This window comes from Emydura macquarii, unplaced genomic scaffold (genome assembly GCF_026122565.2).
Source record: "Emydura macquarii macquarii isolate MOO-44397 ecotype Brisbane River unplaced genomic scaffold, CSIRO-AGI_Emac_v2 contig_3305, whole genome shotgun sequence".
Taxonomy (NCBI): Eukaryota; Metazoa; Chordata; order Testudines; family Chelidae; genus Emydura; species Emydura macquarii.
The window spans coordinates 5,731,243-5,743,480 of record NW_027133442.1 but is presented as its reverse complement, the minus strand read 5'-3'; the positions used below and the strand labels follow the sequence as shown (position 1 = coordinate 5,743,480).

Sequence of the window (12,238 nt, the reverse complement as noted above, 5' to 3'; positions counted from 1 at the left end):
AAGGCTCCGAACTCACTAAAATGGGTTTGAAAACTTCACCCATGATCTCGCCACATACTGATCTCCAGAGGGTGCAGACAAGGATTAGAGCACTCCCCCGTCGCCTTTGCAAAGGGCATGGCCCTACATGACCCTGACAAATGAGCACTGAAGAGTCTAATAGCATCTTGGCCTCCCACGGAGCAGTGCGTTCTGTCGTCTGCAGAACCCTGGACCAACCCCCTAAATGTGATTTTATCCCATTTTAGGTTAAAGTTGATGAAACCCAAATGGAGCTAAAATTTGAGGATCGTTTTTTCTATAAAACATCCCCAGTGTCACTAATGATATCCAGAGAAGGGCTGGTGGGCGTAAAGATCCTCTAGTTAGTTGCAAGCTCATCAGATACCATGGTGATGGACATGATAGAAGAACCTAGGTGCATGGATAAATTGATCCCTGAGAGCACAGGTGTTTCGCGGGGTGTGTCTTTTATAGTTCAAGAAAAATAACTTTGGTCGAAGCCATTTAAAACCAAAAACCAAAAATGTATTGAGAAGTATCTGCGGTGTATGTCAGAATTTCATTCCTTTCATAGTTCACTGGGTGTCTTACGGGACTTGCTGTAGAGAGGTAGTGTGTTCTAGTGGATAGAGCACTGGGCTGGTACTCAGGATACCTGAGTTCTAGTCCCAGCTCTGCCTTTGGCCTACTGGGTGACGTTGGGCAAGTCACCTGGCCTCGCTGTGCCTCACTTTCCCCAAATGGGGATGATGCTCTTGACTTCCTTTGTGAAGAATGTGCTATGAGCTTTACAGGTGAAGAGCGGTAGGTAAGAGCTAGGTCGTATTATTGTATTAGATGGCTTATTCCTCTCCCTCCATGGGCCTGGAGTGAACCCTTGCTCAAAGCCCTCTGTGAGGGGCAGTCCCTGGATGGGACACCCTGAGAGGAACCGTAGAGTCATGATTCCTTCCCTGGCCCCCCTTCCCTTCCCAGGGAGTGACTTCCTGGGCCCTCTCCTCGATGCCATTCAATTCTCCTGCCTTGTGGGGAATACCCCCTAGGACAGCAGAGCATTGCGCCACCCCTTAGTCTGGGCTGGGCCTTGGGACACAACCTAGCCCTGTTTGGAACTGAGCAGTAGAGGAGCTGTTCTTATGGACCATCCAATGATGTCACCTCCCACACGCCAGTGCAGCTGTTACCGTTTCGTGTAGCTATCGGTAGAAGGTACGTTATCAACTCACTTCCTGTTTTTCTCCCCCCTTTCTCCAAATCTTACAAAAACTCAACTCCCCCAAATTCGATACTAGAGGGTGAAGGTGAGCACTTCTACTCTGAGCATGCATGATTCAGACATTCGTCTCGTGACTTTCACTTCCTGCATGATGTCTTGGCAGGCCTGAAATCTTGGGTGTTTACAAGCATCGTTCTCTCAAATGCTTGAGCTTCGCTTTGTAAATTGACTCGTGTGTTTTGTATATCATGACTCGGTGTTTGTAATTGGTTTTCTCTGTGTGTGCTTTGAATACGCCAGACATCTGCACTTCACAGAGAGACTCGACACCAGTTTTCCTGTTCCAAAATGCTAACTGTGTAGCTGGCAATGTTGTAGCCATGTTGGCCCCAGGACATAAGCGGGACCACATGGGTGAAGTAATACCTTGTATTGAACCAACTTCTGTTGGTGCAAGAGACAAAGCTTTGGAGCTTATACAGAGCTCTTCCTCAGTAGATTGTTGTCTAAACAACCTTGGTGATACCAACTAGCACAAGAGACAAGTCAGCAAAACCATTTAGCATATGCTTAGTTTTAAGCAGGTGCTCACATACACCTGTATGGACAGATGGGCTTGAGTCCCATTGACGTTCCAGTAGATTAGAAGGGAAGCGTATGCTTAATTCAACCCTGTGCTGCTCCATGGTGAGATCAGTGGTGGAGGCTGCCGTGCAGACAGAACTCAGGTGCATCTCTGGCTGTGTTGCCTAGTCCTACTCCTGACCAAGTTGGAGGGTAGGGCTGTCAAAACATTGGAGCCCTGTCTACACTGCTGCTTCCCTGGGTGGTGAATGAATTTTCCTAGCGTCAACAAGCCCCTGTGGTTAACTCAGCGAATGAAACCACGTTCAGAGAGCACAGCTGAGCTATGGCTATATCCGTAGGGCCCTTTGTCCGATGACCAGCTGAGCCCTTAGTTCGCTCTGGTTTCCTTTCTGGCATAGTAGGCAGCTCCTGCTGGTGCTTGACTTCCTCTGGTGGGGTTCTCCCCCCAGCGTTGAAGGACTATGGCTGCAGCATTTCCACTGACGCACTGTGCCAGCAAAGCTGTGCTGGGGACTGCTCCTTCGAGCTCCGTGTTGCTTGACTCGCCGAGATGTTATTTAATGCGATGTGCTGTTTAGCCTGGCTAGGAGCACACTTTCCATGGAATGTTTTCAAGAGGAAGCAGCATTGGACTAGTGGTTAGATGTCAGGCCTGGGACCGGGTTTGCGGCTCTGTCCCTGACTTGCTGTGTGATCTGGGGAAAAGGTGTGTGCCTTGAGGTCTCCAGGGGAAAAGATCTAGAAGGGGACCTATTATTACAGAGTAAGTATATTAAGTGTACGCAGGTTTGGTTCCCCTTGTCCCTGTACAAGTTTGTGAGACCAAAGGGCTTGAAATGTCTTCTCCCCTTTCCCGTCAGTCTTGCCTCTTGCTGCTTTTAACCCCGAGACTGACCTTCTTCGAGTGCTTGCTCATGTCCATTCCACTATAGGTGAGTGCACGCCTCCGTGCACGGTTCCCGGAACTTTTTTCTCCTTAGCAGATCCTGTAGGGCTGGCTCCAGTGACCCCTGGAGCCCCGCACACATGCCGCGGTATATGAGGCGCTGCCGGCCCCTATGCCCCCTCAGTTCCTTCTTTCCGCCTGTGACAGTTGCTGGAACTAGCCTTGCTCTTCGCAAGTACCATTCCCCATTGTTTGAACTTATTTGATATTCTAAGTTAGTTTTAGTTAGTTAAGTAGTAGTAAAGTGTTGTTAGTGTAGTTAGAGATAAGGCAAGTCTCTGCAGGGACTTAGAGCGGCCGGGCTATGCCCTGGTCTCCTGGATTCAAGCTGTGTGCCTCCTGCGGAAAGGCCTTCCCACTCAGCGACCCCCACGACTGCTGCCTTAAATGCTTAGGGGGGGCACACAGAAAAGACAAGTGCAAAATCTGCAGGGCTTTTAAACCAAGGACTCAGAAGGACCGAGAGATCCGGTTAAAAGCCTCGCTGATGGAGGCAGCGCTCTGCCCGGCATCCGAGCCGTCCCGATCTACCTCGGTACAGAGAGCGCCGTCGGCACTGTCCTCAATTCAGCACCGCATAACTTCGCCGGCACCCAAGAGGAAGAAGCAGCACACAAAGTGCAGACACTCCCCTGCGCCGTCAGTATGGGCAGGGTCGAGTATGGAAATGCACAGGACCTGGCCCGTCAAGTCTTCTCTGGTGCCAGCATCTCCGGTCAGGATATCTCCCTCAACTCCTGGGAGTGAGAGAATGCCCCTGCCGACGCCGTCGACCTTGGAGGTGTTTCAGGCAGCAAGAGCCTTGTTGGCCTTACCTACGCCACCTCCGCCCCCCTCCCCTTCCGCCGAGGGAGAAGGGGCTGGTGTCTCGGGGGAAACCTGCATTGGATCCCCCTGAAGGGCGGTGGAGATCCCCAGTATGGGGAGGAAGATCTCTCACTGGACGGCCACCGGGGGTAGAGCAGAGACACTCCCCCAGCAGTCGCTCCAGGTTGGCGTTGTCAAGCCGGCCTGCTTCGACTCAGGATGCGGAGTCTCCCTCTCGGCACCGACATCGATCCCTGGCATCGGAGGCAATGCAGGCCAGGAGGCGGCACCGGTTGAGGTCTGCCAGGCAGTGCTTGGACAGCTCCCATCCCAGTTCCCTGGCGCCGAGAAGTTCGCCCGCACCAAGGCGGCGCAGAACCCGGTTGCCATCGGGGGACCCAGCACCGCGCAGTCCACAACGCCGACCTCAGTCACCGAAAGGATCTGCTGGGCTGTGCATGGCTAGCGGTACCAGAAGTCATTGGTACTGAGATAAGACTCCAGTACCTCTAGCTCTTTGGAGCGCACCTCTGTTTATTGGCCCTGTTCGTGGCGAAGGAGGCAGTCCTTGTCGTCCTCCAGGTCGGAGGCATCAAGAGGGTGGTCCCCGGCATGGAAGGGCGCCTGGGACCGTGGACGTGCACGGCACCGCTGGTCCAGTCACTCGGGGCCTTCCGAGGGAACAGCTGTTGGGACAGCTGATGCTCCCATAAAGCGTCACAACCTGTGGCGCAATCAGCCCCTGGTTGGCCCCAGGGTCAATGGCCGCAGCAGTGGCCCCAATCCATCCTGTCATCGGGGGTGCAGTCCGTGCCTCCGGCACAGGAGAAGGCCCATAGACGCCACTTCTCGGATGAGGAGTTGAACCCCATGGAGGGACCCTCAATGGTTGCAACCCTTCTCCACTAGGGGGCGCACCCGCAGGACGTGCCTCTGCAGTCCTCTTCCTCCTTACCAGACGAGGCAGTCTCCCAGGACCACTCGGTGCCACTGGAGGATTTCAGGGCGCACCGGGAGCTGCTCAAGAGGGAGGCCTCCAACTTGGGGCTGGAGGTGAAGGAGTTAGAAGAGGCTGAAGATAGCCTCTTTAATGTGCTGGCAGCAGCTGCCCCAGCAAGAGTGGCCCTCCCGGTCCATGAAAGGGTCCTTAAAATTGTAAAGACCCTGTGGCAAACCCTACTTCAAAGGTGGCCGAGAGAAAGTATTATGTCCCAGCCGAGGGGTTTGAGTATTTGTTCACTCACCCTGCCTTGGGAACCCTGGTGGTAGATGTGGCTAACCAGTGAGACAGGCAAAGCCAGCCAGGGTCCACTCTCAAGAACAAAGACAACAAAAAGCTGGATTTGTTTGGGAGAAAGGTTTATTCCACGGCAGCCCTGCAGTTCAGGATTGCCAACCATCAGGCCCTCCTGGGTAGATATTATTGCAACTTGTGGGACTCTCTTGGGTGGTTCATTGAGGCCCTGCCCCAGGACCAGGCCGCAGACTTTAACACCATCATGGAGGAAGGAACCACGGTGGCGAGGGCAGTGCTCCAGACTTCCTGTTACGCAGCTGACTCGGCAGGCAGGGCATAGCCTCCGCCATCTCCATGAGAAGGTGCTCATGGCTGCAATCCACGGGCTTGTCCCAGGAGATGCAGCCGACTATTCAGGACCTCCCCTTTGATGGGTCGGCCCTATTCTCCGATCAGACGGATGCGAAGCTGCATAGTCTGAAGGACTCCAGGGCCACACTTCGCTGCCTGGGCCTGTACACGCCCGTTTTCCAGGCATCAGTCACAGCCCCAGGCGCGGCAGCAGCCAAGGCCTCCGCTGAGGCCTTTTCAACCCTATAGGAATAGGGACAGAAATAGGGGGTTTAAAAGAAGAAATCAGCCCCCCAGCTCGTCCTCAGCCCCCCAGCAGGGCCCCCCCAGGGGGTCGGGCAATCGTAGGAGACAGTTTTGATGGCGTGCCTGAGGGTGGCACCCCGACTGCTCTGCTGGATCTGACCCGCCCCTTCCTAAACAAGTTAAGGCCCTTCTATCCCAAATGGGCAAAGTTGCGTTGGACCATTGAGTCCTTGGGATAGTCTCAGGGGGCTGTGCCCTACAATTTACATCTACCCCCCACAACAACCCTCTCCCTATGTCCCTCTTCAGAGATCCCCTCACGAGCAACTCCTCTTGCAGGAGGTGGACAACCCTCCTCAACATAGGAGCGGTGGAAATGGTACCCCAAGGCAGAAAGGGGAAGGGGTTCTATTCCAGGTACTTCCTCATCCCCAAGGCAAAGGTGGGTCTGAGACCCATATTAGACCTGCGTCGTCTAAACAAATACATCAAACGACTCAAGTTTCGCATGGTCTCCCTAGCCTCCATAATCCCTTCCCTGGATCCAGGAGACAGATATGCCACCCTCGACCTCAAGGACGCATACTTCCATGTGTCTATCCTCCCCAACCACAGGCGCTTCCTCCGTTTCATGGTGACTGGCTCCCACTACCAATTTACAGCCTGGCCATTTGGCCTGTTTTCAGCTCCGAGGGTGTTAACCAAGTGCATGGCGGTAGTGGCGGCTTATCTGAGACGAAAGGATGTGCCCTTAACTGGATGATTGGCTGATCAGGGGCAAGTCCAGGTCTCATGTGCAGGACAGCATGACCCTCACTTGCTCCACATGCAGCAGGCTGGGACAGCTCATAAACGAGCAGAAGTCCACACTAACCCCAGTGCAACGCATAGAATTCATTGGGACCATTCTGGATGCTTCCCAAGCCAGAGCCTTCCTGCCTCAGCCATGTTTCGAGGCGATGGTCTCTATCATCTCCCAGCTGCACCGGTGCCCCACGACAACAGCCAGGCACTGGCTACAGTTGTTAGGCCACATGGCGGCCTGCACATACGTAGTGAGGCTAACTTGCCTGAGGCTCAGGCCACTTCAGGTGTGGTTGGCCTCAGAATATGTGCCAGACATCCCTTGGACCGGGTGGTCATGGTTCCCCCACCAGTCCTAGCCTTCCTAAACTGGTGGCGGATTCCCAGGGCAGTGATGAAGGGTGTCCCATTCAGGGAATTGGTTCCGTCGGTCACCCTAATCTCTGACGCCTCGGATGTAGAATGAAGAGCCCACATCAGCTCCAACCTAGGCACTCAGGGGCTCTGGTCGAGGGAGGAGAGGCGCATGCACATCAATGTGAAGGAGCTGAGGGCTATTTGCCTAGCGTGCAAGATGTTCCTCTGATTCTTGCAGGCAGAGTGGTGCAGGTGCTGACGGACAACACCACAGCCATGTTTTATATAAACAGGCAGGGGGGAGCACGCTCCTCGGCCCCCTGCGAGGAAGCCATCCGCCTGTGGGACTTCGCTGTGAGGCACGACTTCCACCTGACTGCCTCTCACCTCCCAGGAGTGAGGAACGACGAGGCGGATTGCCTCAGCAGGTCGTTTCTACCCTGCCACGACTGGTCATTGCACCCAGAGGCGGTGGCTACGATCTTCCAGAAGCATTCCCCAACTGGACCTATTTGCGTCGGCCTGGAACGCGAAGTGTTCAAGGTTCTGCTCACTCTGGGGTCGCAAGACTGGGTCGATTTCTGATACGTTCCTCATCAACTGGACGGGGACTCTCATGTATTCATTTCCACCCATTCCTCTCCTGCCCAAGGTCCTGCTGAAAATAAAGAGGGACAGGGCGAACGTTGCTCCAGCCTGGCTGAGACAGCATTGGTTCAGCATGCTGCTGGACCTTTTGATTGCCCCACCCCTGGAACTCCCGAGATGGCACGACCTTCTCTTCCAGGACCACGTTTGCCTGCTACACCCAGACCTGGACTCTCTGCACCTCACAGCCTGGAGGCTCTGTGGCTGATGGAGGGAGAAAGAGCTTGCTTGGCGCAGATTCAACAAATCCTGCTGGGCAGCAGAAAACCTTCAACACAGGTCATGTATCTGGTTAAGTGGAGGCACTTTACCTGTTGGGTAGAGTCCCGGGGTATTCCACCAAGCCTCTCTCCTATTCAGGCGATCCTGGAGTACCAGCTCCAGGGTCTGGCGCTGGCCTTGTTGAAGGTTCACCTAGCGGCCATTTCAGCCTTCCACCAGCCGCTAGAGGGAAGATCCCTGTTCTCCCATGTCAGTCAGGTTCCTCAAGGGGGTGGAGAGGCTTTATCCACAGGTCCGTGACCCGGTGCCTCCCTGGGATCTCAACCTGGTCCTCTCGAGACTCACGGGGCCCCCCTTTGAACCCTTGGCTTCATGCCCTCTACTCATGCTTTCATGGAAGGTAGCCTTCCTGGTGGCCATTACCTCAGCTAAGAGGGTCTCCGAGATTAGGGCCTTGACCTTGGAGCCCCCTTATACGGTATTCTATAAGGATAAGGTGCAATTGAGGCCACATCCAGACTTCTTGCCCAAGGTGGTTTCCCAATTTCATTGTAACCAAGATATTTTTCTCCCCGTGTTTTTTCTCAAACCACACGGTTCGGAGGAGGAGAGGAGATGGCATTAGCTGAACGTGAGACTAGCCCTAGCCTTCTACATCGAGCGTGTACAAAGCCATTCCGGAAATCGACGCAGCTCTTCATCGCAGTGGTGGACCGGATGAAAGGCTCACCTGTCTCTACCCAACACATCTCCTCATGGATTACATTGTGCATCAAGTTCTGCTATGAGCAGGCGAGGGTGCCACTTCCGGGAACCATCAGCGTGCTCAAGCCTCGTCTACAGCCTTCCTGGAGAGACATCTGCAAAGCTGCCACCTGGTCGTCGGTTCATACCTTCACATCCCACTACGGCTACGCCATCATCCAGCAGGCGAGAAAGGACACAGGATTCAGCAGAGCCGTGCTGAGGGCAGCTCACCAGTAACTCTGACCCACCTCCAAGGTATTGCTTGTCAGTCACCTATAGTGGAATGGACATGAGCAATCACTCAAAGAAGAAAACAAGGTTACTTACCAGTAACTGATGTTCTTTGAGCTGTGTTGCTCATATCCATTCCACAACCCACCCCCCATCCCACTGCTGGAGTTGGCAGAAAGAAGGAACTGAGGGGGCGTAGGGCCGGCAGCGCCACATATACCACAGCGTGCGTGCGGGACTCCAGGGGGTGCCGGAGCCAATCCTATGGGATCTGCTAAGGGGAAAAAAGTTCTGGGAATTGTGCACAGAGGCGTGCACTCATCTAGTGGAATGGACATGAGCAACACATCTCAAAGAACATCAATTACTGGTAAGTAATCTTGTTTTTTGCTGGCTGAGTGTTTGGAGACACAGGCGGCATTCTCTAAAGTGCTCTGCGTTGGCCTAACTCTGCTCCATTGACTTCAGTGGCACAAGAGTCACATCCATGCTGAGTGCTGTTAGAATCTTCCCCGGCCCCCAGGTCTTTGTTCTGTAATTATGGTTGTCCCCCTCTCTCTGCACTGTGCCTTCATCGTGTGATCATGGGGGATTATTTCTTCAGTGCCACAGGGGTGTGCAACTCTTTAGACTTGGGAAGACTCTGTCCCTGTACTGACAAGCCTACGGATCTGAGAGCCCAATTCTGTCTCCAGGCCGGTGAACTGTGCTACGGACATTAATGGGCGCAGAATTGGGCCCTAGCCGAGGCAGCACCTCAACCACGGGCAGGTGGGGCGTGCTCATAAATCACGCAGGCTGGGCTGTTCAGTTTAGAGGCACTGCCTGTTGGCTGTCCAGGTTTAGTAACTGGCGATGCTGGTGAGGGTGTGTGAGGGCTTTATAACCAAGCCTGGTGTGTCTGATTGCTGCTGTGTACATCCCCTCACACATTCGTTCGCTCCTCTGTCTGCATGCTTTGTTGTGATCATCTCGCTCGTGTAAAAATAGATTCCTTGTGTTTACACTATGGTGTCTTTAATATGCTTGGTGCTGAATTTACACATAGTCTTTAACTCCAGTTTTCACGGTATCATGTAGCCATGCCATGGCTGCACTCCAGAGCCAATGCCAGCACAGCCCACGCCAATGCAGCGTACGCTGGCAGAAAGAGTTTTCCTTTCGGTTCAGTGGCACCACCCCTCTGCATTACATTAGCTCTTCTGACGAAGCGCTCTGAGCTGTGTGTACGTGGGAGGTTTGTTGTGTAGCTATCCTGATTGGTTTCTCACACCCCTGACCAACACAGCTTGCTGGGGGAAGTTTGGAGATCCTCAGAGATCTGCCCCCACGTTGAAAATTAAAGTTGGCAGATGACACAAAAATTGAGGGAGACAAGTGGTAAATGATGGAGAGGAGAGGTCACTGATCAGAGCTATCGCTTGATAAATAGCACAAGCAAACAATCTGCATTTTAATACAGCTAAAATGTAAATGTACATCTGGGAAGAGAGAATGCAGACCATACTTACATGGGGGACTCTGAAAAAAGTTTGGGTGTTGTGGTGGATAATCAGGTGAACGTGAGTGCTGTGATGCTGAGGCCAAAAGAGCTACTGTGATCCTGGGATGGATAAGCAGGGGAATCTTGAGTAGGAGGAGAGAAGTTAGTTTAACTCTGTATTTGGCACTGGCGCGACTGCTGCTGGAATACTCTGACCAGTCCTGGTGCCCACAATTCAAGAAGAATGCTGATAAATTGGAAAGGGTTCAGAGAAGAGCCACGAGAATGATTAAAGGATTAGGAAATCTGTCTTGTGGTGATAGACTCAAGGAACTCAATCTATTTATCTTAGCAAAGAGAAGGTTATGCGTGACTTGATCACAATCTAGAAGTATCTATGTGGGGAACAAATATTTAATAATGGACTTTTCAGTCTAGCAGAGAAAGGTATCACATGATCCAATGGTTGGAAGTTGAAGTTAGACAAATTCAGAGTAGAAATAAGGTGTACATTTTAAACAGTGAGAGTAATTAACCAGCGGACCAACGTACCAAGGGTCGGGGTGGATTCTTCATCACAGACAATTTTTAAATGCAGAATGGATGTCTTTTGAAAATATCTGCTCTAAGAATTATTTTGAGGCAGGTCCCTGGCCTGTGCTAATGCAGGAGGTCAGACTAGATTATCTCAATGGTCCCTTCCGACCTTGGAATCTCTGATTGCAGACCAGGACTCAGAATAGAATTTCCAGTACTTCAAAAGAGACTATTCAAGACCAATTAGAAATACGAGATCGCAAAGATCGCATACAGAGAAAATCGGCTTAAACCTGGAGCTGCGATCGGCCTGTCCATAATAAGCACAGGTCCCTTTCCATAGCCTGCTTTTCTGCAGTCGTTTCACTACATGATTTGTTCTCAGTGTGACTTCCATAAACTGCAGTAGGAGACAGGCTCTGCCCTCACTGCAGAGTTAACTCGAGTTGCCTGCACTCAAGCTACTCCTCTAGAGCTGTCCTAGTTCTGAGGAGAGCAGCCACGATGTGCAGTAACACTCAAGCTGTGGTATCCACACTGGTGCTGCACTTGCTTATGTGAATTTGGGACGGGTGAAAAAATCCTTCATCTGGATTGGCTATCACCTGCCTGACTGACAGATGAGAGGGGTTGCCCATTGGCCCATATTGGTACTGCCGTATTAGAGATCAATTAGTGATGTAACATAGGTATGTGTGCATGTGGGGAGGCGGGCACCCACAGTTTCCACCCACTCACCCCTGGGGGCTGTTGGCCCTTGGCATCTCTGGGGCAATGTTGTGACTGGTCTGTGTAGGTGAGTTTTAAATGCTATCTGCTGTGTGCCTTGCAGGAATTACGGGATAAGAACGATGAGCTGCAGACAGAGCTAGAAAAGCTGCGTTCCCAGCTGCAAGAGAGCAAGTACCGCCGGGCATGGCGTAAAATGAAGGAGAAGAAGCTGGGAGGAAGACTGCTAACTGCTGGTAAAATGGCTGAATTGCAAGGAGGGGGGAGATGCACAGTCATGCAAGCTCTTCTGAGACAGCAAAAGGGCCATGAAGATCAGAGTTTGCCTGACAGCGACCTTAGTTTGGCATGTTACACTTGCCTCTTGTAGCAGGTCTGGCATATAAAATCACTCTCTGTTTCCGGCCCCTGTGGCTGAGTATCAGATAAGCTACAATGTTCCCACTGGGACAAGTGCAGGTTGGGGGTAGAGGAAACTTCCTGGAAATTTACAAAGCTGAGCGGGAGACTTCCATTGAAAGAGCCAGGATTTGTGTGGCTAAATCCCTCTGTTGGCTTTGAAAACCTCCGCCATAAGCCATGACTCTGAGGCTGTCAGAGCTGGTTAGCATGAGCCAGGCTCACAGTGGGGCTTTCACAAGCCCTTTGCGCAGGGACGTGCAGTTTCAGATAATGCCGGGCTGGAGGATCATGCACCTAGCTATTTAAAGTTTGTCTGCAGGGGGTATAATCCCTTAGGGTATGTCTGTACTGGAATCCCAGGCTGTGACTGCCGCTCAAGTAGACAGACCTAAGGGAGCTAGATTAAAGCTAGTTCTGGTCTGAGAGCGGAAGTCGGCCTGGACTAGTGGCCCGAGCATTTACCCAGGAATCCAGACAGCTTGCTGCAGCTTTGCCGCTGCCGTAACACAACTTGCTGAATTGAGCTAGCTCAGGGATGTCTATGTGAGCTGCAGTCACGCCCTGTGTTGGCCATATAGACACAGCAGTGGGAGATGGGCAGTTCTGGGCGGGATTGTACGCTGGGGTATTTTGCTGTGCAGCGTGTTGGGCAGATTTGGATTAAAATTCCTTCAGAAGTTGGTT

The 12,238-nt window shown here is 52.5% G+C and overlaps 1 protein-coding gene across 4 annotated transcripts in view; it reads left to right on the top strand.

Annotated features, from left to right (window-relative positions):
- NINL (ninein like) overlaps positions 1-12,238 on the top strand; it is a 76,034-nt gene that overhangs the window by 40,571 nt on the left and 23,225 nt on the right. For all 4 annotated transcript variants that reach the window (XM_067532856.1, XM_067532857.1, XM_067532854.1 and 1 more), the window contains one exon: positions 11,256-11,388. In XM_067532856.1, the coding sequence (XP_067388957.1) occupies positions 11,256-11,388 (133 nt within the window). The remainder of the gene's footprint in view (positions 1-11,255; positions 11,389-12,238) is intronic.